This window comes from Bubalus kerabau, chromosome 2 (assembly GCF_029407905.1).
Source record: "Bubalus kerabau isolate K-KA32 ecotype Philippines breed swamp buffalo chromosome 2, PCC_UOA_SB_1v2, whole genome shotgun sequence".
Lineage (NCBI taxonomy): Eukaryota > Metazoa > Chordata > Mammalia > Artiodactyla > Bovidae > Bubalus > Bubalus kerabau.
This window is the reverse complement of record NC_073625.1, coordinates 128314696-128331668: the sequence shown is the minus strand read 5'-3', so window position 1 is coordinate 128331668 and position 16973 is coordinate 128314696. Positions and strand designations below refer to the sequence as shown.

At 40.8% G+C, this 16973-nt stretch overlaps 1 protein-coding gene across 1 annotated transcript in view; it reads right to left on the bottom strand.

Moving 5' to 3' along the window:
- The window catches only part of EHHADH (enoyl-CoA hydratase and 3-hydroxyacyl CoA dehydrogenase), a 54904-nt gene extending 44242 nt beyond the window's left edge, over window positions 1–10662 (bottom strand). Inside the window, exons 1-2 of the mRNA XM_055568839.1 lie at window positions 9968–10662; window positions 5115–5218 (exon numbers count right to left, since the gene is read on the bottom strand). Coding sequence (XP_055424814.1) covers window positions 5115–5218; window positions 9968–10041 — 178 coding nt within the window. The 5' untranslated portion in view covers window positions 10042–10662. The remainder of the gene's footprint in view (window positions 1–5114; window positions 5219–9967) is intronic.
- Window positions 10663–16973: the final 6311 nt, after the last annotated feature.

Here is a 16973-nt window from a genome sequence, read left to right as displayed (position 1 = left end):
AGAATCCTTGCATTGTTGGAATAAACCCAACTTGATCATGGTGTGTGAGCTTTTTGATGTGTTGGTGAATTCTGTATGCTAAAATTTTGTTCAGGATTTTTGCATCTATATTCATCAGTGATATTGGCAGGTAGCTTTCTTTTTTTATGTTGTCTTTGTCTGGTATTGGTATCAAGGTGATGGTGGCCTTGTAGAATAAGTTTGGAGGTGTTTCTTCCTCTGAAATTTTTTGAAAGAGTTTTAGAAGGATAGGCATTAGCTCTTTTCTAAATGTTTGATAGAATTCTCCTGTGGAGCCATCTGGTCCTGGGCTTTTATTTTTGGGGAGTTTTTTTTATCACAGCTTCAATTTCAGTGCTCGTAAATGGGTTGTTCATAATTTCTATTTCTTCCTGGTTCAGTCTTGGAAGATTGAACTTTTCTAAGAATCTGTCCATTTCTTCCAGGTTATCCATTTTATTGCCATAAAGTTGATCATAAAGTCTCTTATAATTCTTTTTATTTCTGCATTGTGTGTTGTAACCTCTCCTTTTTCATTTCTAATTTTGTTGATTTGATTCTTCTCTCTTTTTATCTTGATGAGTCTGGCTAAAGGTTTGTCAATTTTGTTTATCTTCTCAAAGAACCAACCTTTAGTTTTATTAATCTTTACTATTGTTTCTTTCATTTCTTTCTCATTTACTTCTGCTCAGATCTTTATGATTTCTTTCCTTCTACTAATTTGTTGTTGTTGTTCTTCTTCTTCCAGTTGTTTTAGGTGTAAAGTTAGGTTGCTTATTTGATGTTTTTCTTGTTTCTTGGGTTAGGATTGTATTGCTATAAACTTCCCTCTTAAAACTGCTTTTGCTGCATCCCATAGGTTTTGAGTTGTCATGTTTTCATTGTCATTTGATTCTAGAAATTTTTATTTCCCTTTTGATTTCTTTAGTAACCTGTTGTTTATTTAGAAACACGTTATTTAATCTCCATGTGTTTGTGTTTCTTACAGTTTTTTTCTTGTAATTGATATCTAGTCTCATAGCATTGTGGTTGGAGAAGATGCTTGATATGGTTCAGTTTTTCTTAAATTTACTGAGGTTTGATTTGTGACCCAAGATGTGGTCTATCCTGGAGAATGTTCTATGTGCACTTGAGAAGAAAGTGTATTCTTCTGCATTTGGGTGGAATGTCCTGAAGGCATCAATGAGATCCATCTCATCTAATGTATCATTTAAGACTTGTGTTTCCTTATTCATTTTCTGTTTTGATGATATGTCCAAGGGTGTGAGTAGGATGTTAAAGTCTCCTACTATTATTGTGTTACTGTCAATTTCTCCTTTTATGTCTGTTAATGTTTGTATTATGTATTGAGGTGCTCCTATGTTGGGTGCATAGATATTTACAATTGTTATGTCCTCCTCTTGGATTGACCCCTTGATCATTATGTAGTGTCCTTTCTTATCTCTTGTGATCTTCTTTATTTTAAGGTCTGTTTTGTCTGACATGAGGATTGCTACTCCAGTTTTCTTTTGCTTCTCATTTGCATGGAATATATTTTTCCATCCTCTCACTTTCAGTCTATATGTGCCTTTAGGTCTGAAGTGGGTTTCTTGTAGACAGCAAATATATGGGTCTTGTTTTTGTGTCCATTCAGCCAGTCTGTGTCTTTTGGTTGGAGCATTTAATCCATTTACATTTAAAGTAATTACTGATATATACAGCCTATTGTCATTTTCTTAATTGTTTGTGGTTGATTTTGTAGATCTTTTTTCTTCTCTTCTATTTCTTGACTATATAAGTCCCTTTAACATTTGTTGTAAAGGTGGTTTGGTGGTACTGAATTCTCTTAACTTTTGCTTGTCTGAAAAGCTTTTTATTTCTCCATCAATTTTGAATGAGATCCTTGACAGGTACAGGAATCTTGGTTGTAGATTTTCCCCTTTCAGTACTTTAAATATATCCTGCCATTCCCTTCTGGCCTGTAGAATTTCTGCTGAAAGATCAGCTGTTAAGTGTATGGGGTTTCCCTTGTATGTTACTTGTTGCTTCTCCCTTGCTGCTTTTAATATTCTTTCTTTGTGTTTAGTCTTTGTTAGTTTCATTAGTATGTGTCTTGCCATATTTCTCCTTGGGTTTATCCTGTATGGGACTCTTTGTGCCTCTTGGACTTGATTGACTATTTCCTTTTCCCTGTTGGGGAAATTTTAAACTATAATCTCTTCAAAAATTTTCTCATACCCTTCCTTTTTCTCTTCTTCTGGGACCCCTATAATTTGAATATTTATTCAAATTATAATATTGTTTGATATTATTTGATATTGCCCCAGAGGTTTCTGAGACTATCCTTAATTCTTTTCATTCTTTTTACTTTATTCTGCTCTTCAGAAGTTATTTCCACCATTTTATCTTCTAGCTCACTGATTCATTCTTCTGCTTCAGCTATTCTATTGATTTCTTCTAGAGTATTTTTAATTTCAGCAATTGTGTTGTTTGTCTCTGCATGTTTATTCTTAATTCTTTTAGGTCTTTGTTAATTGATTCTTGCATTTTCTCCATTTTGTTTTCAAGATTTTTGATCATCTTTACTATCATTATTCTGAATTCTTTTCAGGTAGTTTGCCTATTTCCTCTTCATTTATTTGGACTTCTGTGTTTCCAGTTGGTTCCTTCATTTGTGTAGTATTTCTCTGCCTTTTCATTATTTTTATTTTAACTTATTGTGTTTCAGGTCTCCTTTTCCAAGGCTTCAAGTTTGAATTCTTTCCTCTTTTTGGTTTCTACCCTTCTAAGGTTGTCCAGTGGTTTGTGTAAGCTTCATATAGGGTGAGATTTGTGCTGAGTTTTTGTTTCTTTGTTTTTCCTTTGATGAGCAAGGCTGAGTGAGGTGGTAATCCTGTCTGCTGATGATTTGGCTTGTACTTTTGTTTTGTTTGTTGTTTAGATGTGGCATCCTGCACAGGGTGCTACTGGTGGTTGGGTGATGCCAGGTCTTGCATTCATGTGGTTTCCTTTGTGTGAGTTCTCACTATTTGATACTTCCTAATCACTGCAGATGGTGATTGCAGCCATGAAATTAAAACACACTTACTTCTTAGAAGGAAAGTTATGACCAACATAGATAGCACATTCAAAAGCAGGGACATTACTTTGCCAACAAAGGTCCATCTAGTCAAGGCTATGGTTTTTCCAGTAGTCATGTATGGATGTGAGAGTTGGACTGTGAAGAAAGCTGACTGCCGAAGAATTGATGCTTTTGAAATGTGGTGCTGGAGAAGACTCTTGAGAATCCCTTGGACTGCAAGGAGATCCAGCCAGTCCATCCTAAAGGAGATCAGTCCTGGGATTTCTTTGGAAGGAATGATGCTAAAGCTGAAACTCCAGTACTTTGGCTACCTGATGCGAAGAGTTGACTCATTGGAAAAGACTCTGATGCTGGGAGGGATTGGGGGCAAGAGGAGAAGGGGACGACAGAGGATGAGATGGCTGGATGGCATTACTGACTCGATGGACGTGAGTTTGAGGGAACTCCGGGAGTTGGTGATGGACAGGGGGGCCTGGCATGCTGCAATTCATGGGGTCGCAAAGAGTCGGACACGACTGAGAGACTGAACTGAACTGAACTGAACTGAGGGTTAGTTCTCTGGTAGTCTAGGGTCTTGGAGTCAGTGCTTCCACTACAAAGGCTCAGGGCTTGATCTCTGTTGAAAATCAGTGGTAATTTCTATGTAAATTGTAGGATAAGTGAACTGTATTTCAGTTGAATGCTGATAGTCAAATTTTAAACATCATCATTTAGGGCAAACTTTTTGGTTTGATCCTTGTATTCACCAAGACACTGCGATGCACACAAAATTAAATTACAGGAGGCCGATGGCCTGTCCTAGAAACTTCATTGTCATTTCTCTGTCCTCCATCCCACCCCTTCACAGGATAATTAAGAGTGCAAGGTCACTGAAATGGGTGACAGAAAAAAAATGAACTCCATTTCAAGACTGTGTGAAATAAAAAATAACATTTATTGAACATCCTCTTCATCCAGGTACTGCTCTAGGGGCTTTCAAATGTGTTATCTCTTCTAATCTCACAAAACTCTGTTAAGGTATACATATTATGGTATCCATTTTATAAACAGAGAAATTGGATTTCAGGAGATTTAAGGAACTTGCCCAACCTCACAAAGGGTAGAGACATATGCAGAGCAGGTATGTACCAGTAGGTGTATATTGAAGTGAAAAGTGAAAGTGAAAGTCGCTCAGTTGTGTTTGACTTTTTGTGACCCCACGGACTGCATGTATAGTCCATGGAATTCTCCAGGCCAGAATACTGGAGTAGGTAGCCTTTCCCTTCTCCAGGGGATCTTCCCAATCTAGGGATTGAACTCAGGTCTCCCACATTGCAGGCAGATTCTTTATCAGCTGAGCCACAAAGGAAGCCCAAGAATACTGGAGTGAGTAGCCTATCCCTTCTCCAGAGGATCGTTCTGACTGAGGAATCGAATCGGGGTCTCCTGCATTGTAGGCAGATTCTTAACAACTGAGCTATGAGGGTAGCCCTAGGTGTATCAGTTCAGGTCAGTTCAGTTGCTCAGTCGTGTCCGACTCTTTGTGACCCCGTGAATCGCAGCACGCCAGGCCTCCCTGTCCATCACCAACTCCCGGAGTCCACCCAATTCCCTGTCCATTGAGTCGGTGATGCCATCCAACCATCTCATCCTCTGTCATCCCCTTCTCCCCCTGCCCTCAATCTTTCCCAGCATCAGGGTCTTTTCCAATGAGTCAGCTCTTCACATCAGGTGGCCAAAGTACTGGAGTTTCAGCTTCAACATCAGTTCCTCCAATGAACACCCAGGACTGATCTCCTTTAGGATGGACTGGGTGGTGTATACTAGCAGGTATAATAGCTATCAAGTCTGGAACTAAATGTCCTCCAAAGGACCAATCCAATATAAAAGAGAGTAAGGTCAGCATCTTCTCTGAGTCTCTCCTATGACTCTTCATCTCCTTCTCCATAATGTTTCTTCTTCCTCCCATATTCATTACCTATACTATAGGATTGCCCATGGGTACAGGTAATGCAGCACTGAGCTCAGTCTGTGTGAGATGTCAGAGAGAGTGGGAAAGGGTTGGACACATTACCTGCACAGAAGATGCCATCTGCTCCACAAATCACAATGGCTTTAACTGTATCATCTGTTATAGCTTTCTGCAGACTCTCTTTTATTCCACGGGCAACAGTTGTACTAAAAGGGGAAAAAAATTACATGAAGCATTAGTCACAATCAAATTTCTACCATCTCAGAGTTTATTTTTTTCTTTCCTAACAATGAAAAATTAAACATATACATGATGTAGAAAAATCCTAGATACTTATTGTTAAATTTTCACTAATTTAAGATATAATATATGTCTACTGTAAAGTAAGCCCTGAGGTGATTAAACACATAAACTTCAGAAAATAAAAATGTTTTCCCGCATTTTGCTGTAACTTTGACCACTTAGAATCAACACTATCAATTTAAAAATATTACACACATCTTCTATGTATAGTGAAAGGAGTTTAAAACATCCTAGAGAAGGCAATGGCACCCCACTCCAGTACTCTTGCCTGGAAAAATCCCATGGACGGAGGAGCCTGGTGGGCTGCAGTCCATGGGGTCGCTGAGGGTCAGACATGACTGAGTGACTTCATTTTCACTTTTCACTTTCATGCATTGGAGAAGGAAATGGCAACCCACTCCAGTGTTCTTGCCTGGAGAATCCCAGGGACAGGGAAGCCTGGTGGGCTGCCGTCTATGGGGTCACACAGAGTTGGACACGACTGAGCGACTAAACTGAACTGAGAGGATCAATAAGCGCCAAGGGATGGCAAAGGAGGAGCTCTAGGAAGAGTAGTGAGGAATTGCTTAAAGAAAAAATTATAAAACCAGAGTTCAGTGAATTTTGCCCTAGAATTCTAAGTAATATGGGGGAATTTTTATACAGGGCGAAAAAAACTTAAAGCAAAAAACAACTAAAGCCAGATTGTTCAAACCAGCAACTAACATTGCTAATTGATTATATCCCAATACAGAATGTTTTTGGTATTAAAAAATAAATTAATTAATTAAAAACCTCAGGGAGTAAAGGAGATACTTGCTCTTGTATATGGTAATTCCCTTTCACCTAGTTACTTTTCATCATTTAACCCAGGTGAAATCAAACAAAACCTCTTATCTTCAGTTGATTTAATTAGAAACCAAATCTGCTAAAGAAAAATGGAATTTGAACCACCCAGCATACTCAGAAGTCCAAAAGTCACATACTGCTTTCTGGGTAAACAATGGCTGCAAAATTACCCAAAATGAGCTCAATCTGTGCCACTGAGGAGACAAGTCTGGCTCTTCCCATTTCAATCAACCCCTACTCTTTTATTTCTTATCTTCTTGTTAATTTTGCATCATTTGTTGTTGTTGTGTAGTTGCTAAGTTGTGTCCGAGTCTTCTGCGACCCCATGGACTGTAGCCCTCCAGGTTCCTCTGTCCATGGAATTTTCCAGGCAAGACTACCAGAGTAGGTTGCATTTCCTTCTCCAGGGGATCTTCCCAACCCAGGGACTGAACCTACGTCTCCTGCATTGGCAGGCAGATTCTGCCACTGAGCCACTCTAGATCCCCTGGAATAGGCAACGGCAACCCACTCCAATATTCTTGCCTGGAAAATCCCTTGGACAGAGGAGCCCAGTAGGCTACAGTGCATGGGGTCACAGAATCGGACACAACTAAACACACACACAAACACACACACACACGCACACAAACAATATTTGCTAGGTGTCAGCTCTCTAACACATTTAAACCTCACAACAACTTAATGAGATAGGTATTAAAAGTTCTCCTGAAAGGGGGAAAGGGGACAGTTTAAATATAAGACACATTTTAAGTAGTTATGGGAAAATATTCCTAGTTGTAGGTAGCAAACTGTGGAACTATTTACCCCACAAGTTTGAGATGGGCACAGTTTTCCATTATGAGCAGAGATAGGCAGAATCCTAATACTCGGGAGCCACCTGGGAAGCTTCCGCCTGCCAATGCAGGGGCTACAGTCCATGGGGTCGCAAATAGTCAGACACAACTGAGTGACTGAGGACACACACACACACAGACACACAATTTTGCAAAAATCAAACAAGAAAAAAAAAGAAGAATGAAAATGGCTGTTATATATACAGCTTTACTAGATTCTAGCTGAATGAAAAGGGACCACACCTCATAGCAATATCAAAGTCACAGGGGTTAAGAAATTATTTTCTCCCCTTAATATTGTCAGGTATGGAGAAATGGAGTCTAAAGGTAACATTTCATGAGTAATGACCAAAGAACTTTACCTTCTGTCACTTTAGAAGTCTTTTTTGTGACCATTTTTTAAAACCAGGAGTCATCAAATAAAGTCGTGGCTTGTGACCAGCATTTTTCAAAGAAACAGAGTGAAAATAGAATGCATCAAATAAAAAGAAAAGTTTTGTTTCACTAAACTTTGTTTTCAGGTACATATTTGTATGTGTGTGTGTCTTAGGTTGCTATGTAAAACATGGATTACTGTGTGGAATATAAAAAAAAAAAAAACACAAAAGCCATTGTTCTGGGAGACAAATCTAGTAATTAGGCATCTCCTACATTTATAAAGAGGGTTGGCATTTATCCAAATAGAAAGAAATCTGGCTTAGCTAAAGGAACAAAGAAAGATTTCAACTGTTTGGGCCAAAAAATATTCAAATAAGACTCTCTCACTTATCTAGGAAGAAATAATTTCCCAAATAAAATTAGAAATAGGAAGGGGGAAAGGAAGGGGAGATGAAAAGTGTAAAGCAAAAAGAGGAAAAAAAAAAGGGAACCTGTTAAACTGGATGAGCATGCTAGCACACATACCTTCACTTAAGTACAAGTTCAAGAGGAAAGAGCAAAAAAGTGTTTATCGCCAAGTGGAGAAAATCCTGATGCAGCTGCAATGAATCCTGAGCAGCAGGGCCTGTTGGTAGGGGCTTGTAACAGGCCTTTTGCTTAATAAGAATAATGATAGCTGGTGGTGCAGTGGTAAAGAATTCGCCTGCCAATGAAAGAGATGCAAAAGATGCGGCTGAGTTGGAAAGATCCCCTGGAGTAGGAAATGGCAACGCACTCCAGTATTCTTGCCTGGAAAATCCCATGGACAGAAGAGCCTGGTAGTCTGCAGTGCATGGGGTCGAAAAGTCAGACACAACTAACCGCGCACACACACACAACATCTGAGTGTCAGTTTCTAATCTACAACACATTTAAACCTCACAACTTAACGAGGTAGGTACTAAAATTTCTCCTGCAAGGGGGAAAGGGGACAGGTTAAATACCAGACACATTTTAAGTAGTTATGGGAAAATATTCCTAGTTATAGGTACTAAACTGTGGAACTATTTTCCCCAAAGTTAGAGATGGGCACAGTTATCCATTACAAGAAGAAATTAAGGCAGAATCCTAATACTTAGTCATTTTAATTGAAATACAAAGTTCAAAATTGATATGTAATTGTAGTATTCATGTTTTTCTTCATCAAAACCAAAATAACAATATTTTGCTTGATTCCGAGTGGCAAGTAAGTGGACTTATTCTTTGTGTGATTTTATTTCTGAAAATTTTAATATTATTAAATGCAAAATTTTATATTAAAATAAAAGTTATAATATTAATGCTAATGATAAAACCAAATCTGATAACAGTAGAACAAAAATTCAGTTAAAATTAGCATGTCTTCTCATTTCAGTCTCTTTTTGCTCCAGCAGCATCCAGTAAGGATTCTGACCAAAAGTCGTTCTCTTTATGCTTTATATGGTCTCTGTAAATGATCATTTCTCCTAATCCTACTCCCTGTGGATGAGTGGGTTTTTTTCCAGGTTGACCACTATACTTTTTTCAGAGATATAAAAGAACTAGGTGGTGCTAGTGGTGAAAACCTCCCTGCCAGTGCAAGAGGCATAAGAGTTCAATCCCTGGGTGGTAAAGATCCCCTGGAGGAGGGCATGGCAACTCACTCCAGTATTCTTGCCTGGAGAATCCCATGGACAGAGGAGCCTAGGAGCACACAGTCCATAGGGGCACACAGATTCAGACACGGCTAAAGTGACTTAGCACAAACCTATACATCATTAATTTTCAAAACAGCAGCATTAATCTCACTTTTTAAAGTAATGCTTTTACTAGTTTAACAAGAAAAGTACTCCACGATAAAAGAACATAAACAGCATAGCAGTTTTTCAGGAAATGCTATTTAATAGGCTAATTCTGATATGAGCTTATTCTAACATGGATCTTCACCAAAGCACTAAGACCTTGAGGTTTAGAACAAACCAAGAGATACAGCTTTGTGTTTCTGGGCCAGGACATAATTCTCTTTTACTCACTATATTGGCATTAATGGGGATCTTTATTTTTAACAGTGTGAAATCACCTTATTTTTGGACTCCCAAAGCTTTTAGTCACACATTGTAAGGGTGGCCTGGACTCCAGGTTGGGAAGGGAGGGATCAGGGTCCAGGCAGCACAGCACTAAGACCTCTGGACTAGAAAGTACATCTGAGAAGTCAAAGTTGAAAGTAAGCAGAAGAGTTCAGCACCAAGTTGGCAAGGACAGAGGCACTAAGACCTCTGGACTAGAAAGTACATGTGAGAAGTCAAAGTTGCAAGTAAGCAAGAGTTCAGCACGAAGTTAGTACGGACAGACCGGTTCAGGGGCAGCTCCCCAACTTCTAGCCGTCTGTCTGCCTCTCAGCCTCGATTTCTTTATCAGCGAAACGGAGATGAGAGTTCTCTGCAAACAGGTACCGAGGCTACCAATGTAAAAAGTCCTGGCATATGCCCTGATTCTATCCGTGTCAGTGTCTTTCTCTATTTAAACCAGCAGGGGCAAGTCAAAGCCTCCACTGCAGGGAGGCAGCTACGATCCTGCTCGCCGTCCCCGGACTGATCGCCGAGAGCCCGTTACCTGATCGCATTGACTGGCGGGTTTCGTAGACGGATCAGTGCCAGGCAGTTCTGCAGCCGCGTGAACTCAGCCATGTTTGCTCAGTTGCCCCGAAGTCGCCTCACCCCTCAGCTGCGAGGCAATATCACTTTCGCTGGGCGCGTCCTGGGGAGGGGAGGGGCGTCTGCTGGGCCAATGTGAACCCTGCACCGCCTCCCGCCCCGGCACCGCTTTCCGCCCCAGGCAGCTCCCGGGCTCTGATGCCCATCCTCCATCTCAGTCCTCCTCCTTCCCTGACCGCAGCCCCGTGCTCAGCACACCCTTGCTGTCTCTTACTCTTTGCCGGCGCCTGTCCTGCTTCCATCAAAAAGTAGGTCAGGCAGGACGATGAAACATGCGTGAAACGGCCAGCAAGTCCAGATTTGCAAACCCCTGGCCCAGAGGGGCTGGCTTCCCTAGACAAGTTCTAGATTCACTACGTTGGTGAAGCTTCATCACAGTCTTCATCTTCATTATCCTTCTTAACAAAGACAGATATGTAGGATCCTGACAATTATGTGATATGATACGTACCTGGAACACATAAAACACTTCATGCATTTCATCTAAATGAGTAAGGTACTAATATCAACCAAACATGTACAGAACTGTCATGCAGCAACCTTGTGGAACCTACCACTTTCTTGTCTGTCCAATCCTTCCATTTTTCTTTTATTCCTTCTGCCATTCCTAAGGATTATTTCTAATATTAATACTTCAACTATTAATCGAGCACCTATTACGTCCTAGGCAGCAGTCCAAAGACTAAAGATAAATGAGGCTGGGTTCAGACTGGGACAAAGTTTCTGAAGATGCAGTTGGCCTCAGATGGTCTCCACAGCCCATCACCTGGCCAGAAGGCAGTCTGGAAGTTTCAGAGGAAAAACAAAACAATGGAGTGGTTTTATTCACTGATGTTTCACAAATTTTAGTGATGATTAAGGATTATTTTCACAGATATACTTTTCAGTTCAGTTCAGTTGCACAGTCATGTCCAACTCCTTGCGGCCCCATGGACTGGAGCACGCCAGGACTCCCTGTTCATCACCAACTCCTTGAGCTTGCTCAAATTCATGTCCATTGAGTCAGTGATGCCATCCAACCATCTCATTCTCTGTTGTCCCCTTCTCCTCCTGCCTTCAATCTTTCCCAGAATCAGGGTCTTTTCCAAGGAGTCAGTTCTTCACATCAGGCGGTTAAAGTATTGGAGTTTCAGCTTCAGCATCAGTCTTTCCAATGAATATTCAGGACTGATTTCGTTTAGGATTGACTGGTGTGATCTCCTTGCAGTCTAAGGGACTCTCAAGAGTCTTCTCCAACACCACAGTTCAAAAACATCAGTTCTTCGGCACTCAGCCTTCTTTATAGTCCAACTCTCACATCCATACGTGACTACTGAAAAAAACCATAGCTTTGACCAGACAGACCTTTGCTCTCTAGGTTGGTCATAGCTTTTCTTTCAAGGAGCAACCATCTTTTAATTTCATGGCTGCAGTCACCATCTGCAGTGATTTTGGAGCCCGAGAAAATAAAGTCTGTCACTGGTTCCATTACTTCCCATCTATTTGCTATGAAGTAATGGGACCAGATGCCATGATCTTTGTTTTTTGAATGTTGAGTTTTAAGCCAGCTTTTTCACTCTCCTCTTTCACTTCATCAAGAGGCTCTTCAGTTCCTCTTCACTGTCTGCCATAAGGGTGGTGTCATCTCTGTATCTGAGGTTATTGATATTTCTCCTGGCAATCTTGATTCCAGCTTGTGCCTCTTCAGTTCCTCTTCACTGTCTGCCATAAGGGTGGTGTCATCTCTGTATCTGAGGTTATTGATATTTCTCCTGGCAATCTTGATTCCAGCTTGTGCTTCATCCAGCCTGGCATTTAGCATGATGTACTCTGCATATAAGTTAAATAAGCACGGTGACAATATACAGCCTTGACATACTCCTTTCCCAGTTGGGAATCAGTCTGTTGTTCCATGTCCAGTTCTAACTGTTGCTTCTTGAACTGTATACAGATTTCTCAGGAGGCACGTCAGGTGGTCTGGTATTCCCATCTCTTGAAGAATTTTCCACAGTTTGTTGTGATCCACACAAAGGCTTTGGCATAATCAATAAACCAGAAGTAGATGTGATATTCTTTTACCTATTGAAAATAAGGGCTTACATGGTGGCTCTGACAGTAAAGAATCCCCCTGCAATGGGGAAGACTTGGGTTCGATCCCTGGGTTGGGAAGATCCCCTGGAGGAGGGCATGGAAACCCACTCCAGTATTCTTGCCTGGAAAATCCCCATGGACAGAGGAGCCTGGTGGGCTACAGTCCACGGGGTCACAGAGTTGGACACAACTGAGTGACCAAGCACAGCACATTGAAAATAAAACCAGGTTCCCACTCCTAAGAAAGTACCCATGGCCTTGAGGCCCTGGAAACAAGTAGCAATCAGAACCATCTAATCCATCAAGGACAGCCCCTCACTTTTGATAGCCAGCCAATCATGAATAGCCCTGGGCACAAGCCTCTGAGTGCTAACATTCAATATCAACCAGCTTCTTATTAGTGGTATCAATCTCTACGGCCTCTAAAATTCACCAATCTCTCAATTCCACCTTGCCCAAAATCTCAATGTAAGATTAACAGTTTGCTCTGCTTGGAGAGACCTTGTATAACCAGCACAGCATTCCCTGACTGTAGGAAGCAAGAGATTCAGTATTGTTTTCCAGGGGGACAATTTTGCCGTCCATTCTAACAACTTTCAACATCTCCACAAAGGCCATGTAGGCAAGGCTTAACAGTTCTGAAACTGCTCCTGGAGCAAGTGGAGATAAGCACAGTGTAGAGCCATTCTGAGGCATTTTCTCTTCTATATCTTGGAGTCAGTCACAGGTCATTTCTCATGTATCTCCCTGTGTGCATGCTAAGTCACTTCAGTGGTGTCTGACTCTTTGCAACCCTATGGACCCACCAGGCTTCTCTGTCCAAGGGATTCTCCAGGCAAGAATACTGGAGTGGGTTGCTGTGACCTTCTCCAGGGGATCTTCCCAATCCAGGGGTTGAACTTTTATCTCTTATGCCTCCTGCATTGGCAGGTGGGTTCTTTACCACTAGCGCCACTTGGGAAGCCCTACCTATTGCCCTATTTTTAGTGAAACACAGAACTTTCTGCCTTGTACTTTCTTTCCCTTAGATACATAGAGCTGCAAACATCTGTGTAAATCCTTAAAATTGCCTGGCAGTAGTTTAGAGTTGGCTCCTCAGCAGGGCAGTGCTAGGGCAAGCAAAAAAGGGCCCCAGTGGGCAAAATTGAAGAGGGCACTCACCCTCTGGTTCATGTAATTGCTGCCCCTGTCCTGCTCCTGAACAACAGAGCAATCCCCACACTTTCTGTAATCTGTCATCCAGCCCCTCCTGTTTAGTGTCATACTGTGGGACTAGGGCCCCAGGGAGCTGACACCAGGCTGATCTTCCTTTTGCTCTCTACGTAGATGATAAACTGTCTAAATCTATTTGTATTCCTTATGGGCCCAATCTATGGCAGTGTGGCAAGCCAATTTAGCAATATGCCACCATGATACTGTTTACAGTCCACTTGACCCCCTTGACCATCTCTTGATCATTGGATGAACTGTTACATTCTCAAGTTGTCTTATTTGTCTCAACAAGTGCCACTTAACAAGATGCCATTCCTCTTGACTAATGTATTTCCAGATCATTTGCATGTTACTAATTTTGCGTGTTAAATATGTCATTTTCATTATTGTCATGGTGTTGCAATTCACAAATAGAACAGTTGATCAGAAATATATTCAATAGTCATCATCAAAAAATCTACAAATAACAAATACTGGAGAGAATGTGGAGAAAGGGAACCCTCCTACACTTTTGGAGGGAATGTAAGCTGGTGCAGCCACTATGGAGAACAGTATGGAGGTTCCTAAAAAAACTAAAAAGAGAATTGCCATATGATCCATCAATCCCACGCCTGGGCATATACCTGGAGAAAACTATAATTAAAAAAGGTAGATACACTCCTATATTCATAGAAGCACTATTTACAATAGTTAAGACATGGAAACAACCTAAATGTCCACTGACAGATGAATGGATACAGAAGATGTGTTACACATATACAATGGACTATTACTTAGCCATTAAAAAAATGAAATAATACCATTTGCAGCTACATGGATGGACCTAGAGGTTATTATACTAAATGAAGTCAGTCGGCAAGATAAAGACAAATACCATATGATATCACTTTTATGTGGAATCTAAAATATGACATAAATGAATTTATCTATGAAACAGAAACAGACTCAGAGAACAGACTTGTGGTTGTGGGGGTGGGGGGCTGGATTGGGAGTTTGGGGCTAACTATATATAATTATTATATATAGAATGGATAAACAGACATTCCTACTATATAGCACAGGGAACTATATTTAATACCCAGTAATAAACCATAATAGAAAGAATTTTTAAAAAGAAGTATATTGAATATCTTGTAATAACCTATAAGCGGGGGCTTTCCTAGTGGCTCAGTAGCAAAGAATTCGCCTGCAATGCAGGAGACTGAAATCTTGCATGCTAGACTTCATCATTATGTGAAACAAGAAATTCCTGATATTCAAGCTGGGTTTAGAAAAGGAACAGGAACTAGAGATCAAATTGCCAACATTCGCTGGATTATTAAAAAAAAAAAGCAAGAGAATTTCAGGAAAACATCTATCTCTGTTCCATCGACTGCACTAAAGCCTTTGAGTGTGGATCATGACAAACTGTAAAAAGCTCTTAGATGGGAACCAGACCTTCTTACCTGTCTCCTGAGAAACCTGTATGCAGGTCAAGAAGAAACAATTAGAACAATGTATGGAACAACTTATTGGTTCAAGATCGAGAAAGGAGTATGACCAGGCTCTCTGCTGTCACCCTGTTTGTTTAACCTATATGCTGAGCACATCATGAGAAATACCAGGCTGAATGAGTTACAAGCCAGAATCAAGATAGGCAGGAGAAGTGTCAACAACCTCAGATAAGTGGATGATACCACTCTAATGGCAGAAAGCAAAGAGGAACTAAAGAGCCTCTTGATGACGGTGAAAGAGGAGAGTGAAAGAGCCACCCTAAAACTAAACATTAAAAAACTAAGATCATGGCATCCAGCCCCATTATTGCATGGCAAGTAGAAGGGGAAAAGGTGGAAGCAGTGACAGATTTCCTCTTCTTGGCTCCAAAATCACTGCGGACGGTGACTACAGCCATGAAATCAGATGATTGCTTCTTGGCAGGAAAGCAATGACAAACCTTGACAGTGTGTTGAGAAGCAGAGACTTTAGTCTGCTGACAAAAGTCTGTATAGTCGAGGTTATAGTCTTCCCAGTGGTCATGTATGGTTATGAGAGCTAGACCCTAAAGAAGGCAGAATGCCAAAGAAGTGATGCCTTGGAACTATGGTGCTGGAGAAGACTCCTGAAAGTCCCTTGGACAGCAAGGAGATCAAACCAGCCAATCTTAAGGGAGTTGAACCCTGAATATTCACTGGAAGGACTGATAGTGAAGGTGAAGCTCTAGTATTTTGGTCATCTGATGTGAACAAACAACTCATTGGAAAAGTCCCTGATTCTGGGAAAGATTAGGGCAGAAGGAGAAGAGGGCATCAGAAGATGAGATGGCTGGATGGCATCACCGATGCAATGAACATGAACTTGGGCAAACTCCAGGAGATGGTGAGGGACAGGCGTGCTGCAGTCCATGGGGTGGCAGAGTCAGACATGACTGGGTGACTGAACAACAACAATAACCTATAATGGAAAAGAATCTGGGGAAAATATGTATGTATATAAATATGATGAATCACTTGCTGTATACCTAAAATAAACACAATACTGTAAATCAACTGTATGTAGCCTGCCAGCCTCTGTCCATGGGATTTTCCAGGCAAGAATACTGGCATTACTGATAAGGAAATACTGCCATTTCCTTCTCCAGGGGATCTTCCTGAATCAGGGATCAAACCCGAGTCTCCTGCATTACAGGCAAATTCTTTCCTATCTGAGTCACCAGGGAAGCCCTAAAAGAAAAATAAGAATGTAAATATAAAACTCTAAAACTTTTGTGTACTAGAACTTCCACATATATACCCATGATAAAAACAGAGCTAGTTATCTAAACTTGACTTTCCCTGTATTGGTTATCTTTTAGCTCTGGAATCCAGGTGTGGTGTTGGAAACTTCATTTAATAATAACTGAAGCCATCAGAGCAGACTGCTTTGGTGAACCAATCAGGTTTTCTGAAACAAATTGCAAAATATTAGGGCTTCCCTGGTGGCTCAGATGGTAAAAAATCTGCCTGCGATGTGGAAGACTTGAGTTCAATTCCTGGATTGGGGACATCCCCTGGAGAAGGGAATGGCAACCCACTCCAGTATTCTCGCCTGGAGAATTCCATGGACAGAGGCTACAGTCCATGGGATCGCACAGAGTCAGACACTGAGCAACTAACACTTTCAATGTGAATCAATCAGGTTTTCTGAAACTAACTGAAAAATATTGCTTTCCAGCTGAAGTGATAAAATCTCTCACATGCTCTCTTCAATGTCACTTCCCCTCTCACTGTGGGATACTAGTAGACACAAAGCTCCAGGGGAGAATAAAGCCACAGAAGCCTGACTTCTCAAATGATTTTGTGAAGGAGTTGCCCCACTGACTGGAACCAACATGGACTGTCACTGGCCAAAGAAAGAAATTTAGGTCTGTTTGTTAAAGAATTTTAACCTATACTAAGTAACATAGTGAAGAAATGGGCCATGAATACTCACTTCACAGGGAAGTTGGCTGACATTTGAGGAGAAAAGCTGCTCATAAAAGTGTCTGAAATAAGAAAAGGGATAAAAATAGTTTATTCACTACACCATTATTATCAGTAATGATAATTTTTGAACCTTGGAGATACACCACCCCTGCTCCATATACATATTCAATGTTTTATTGATGA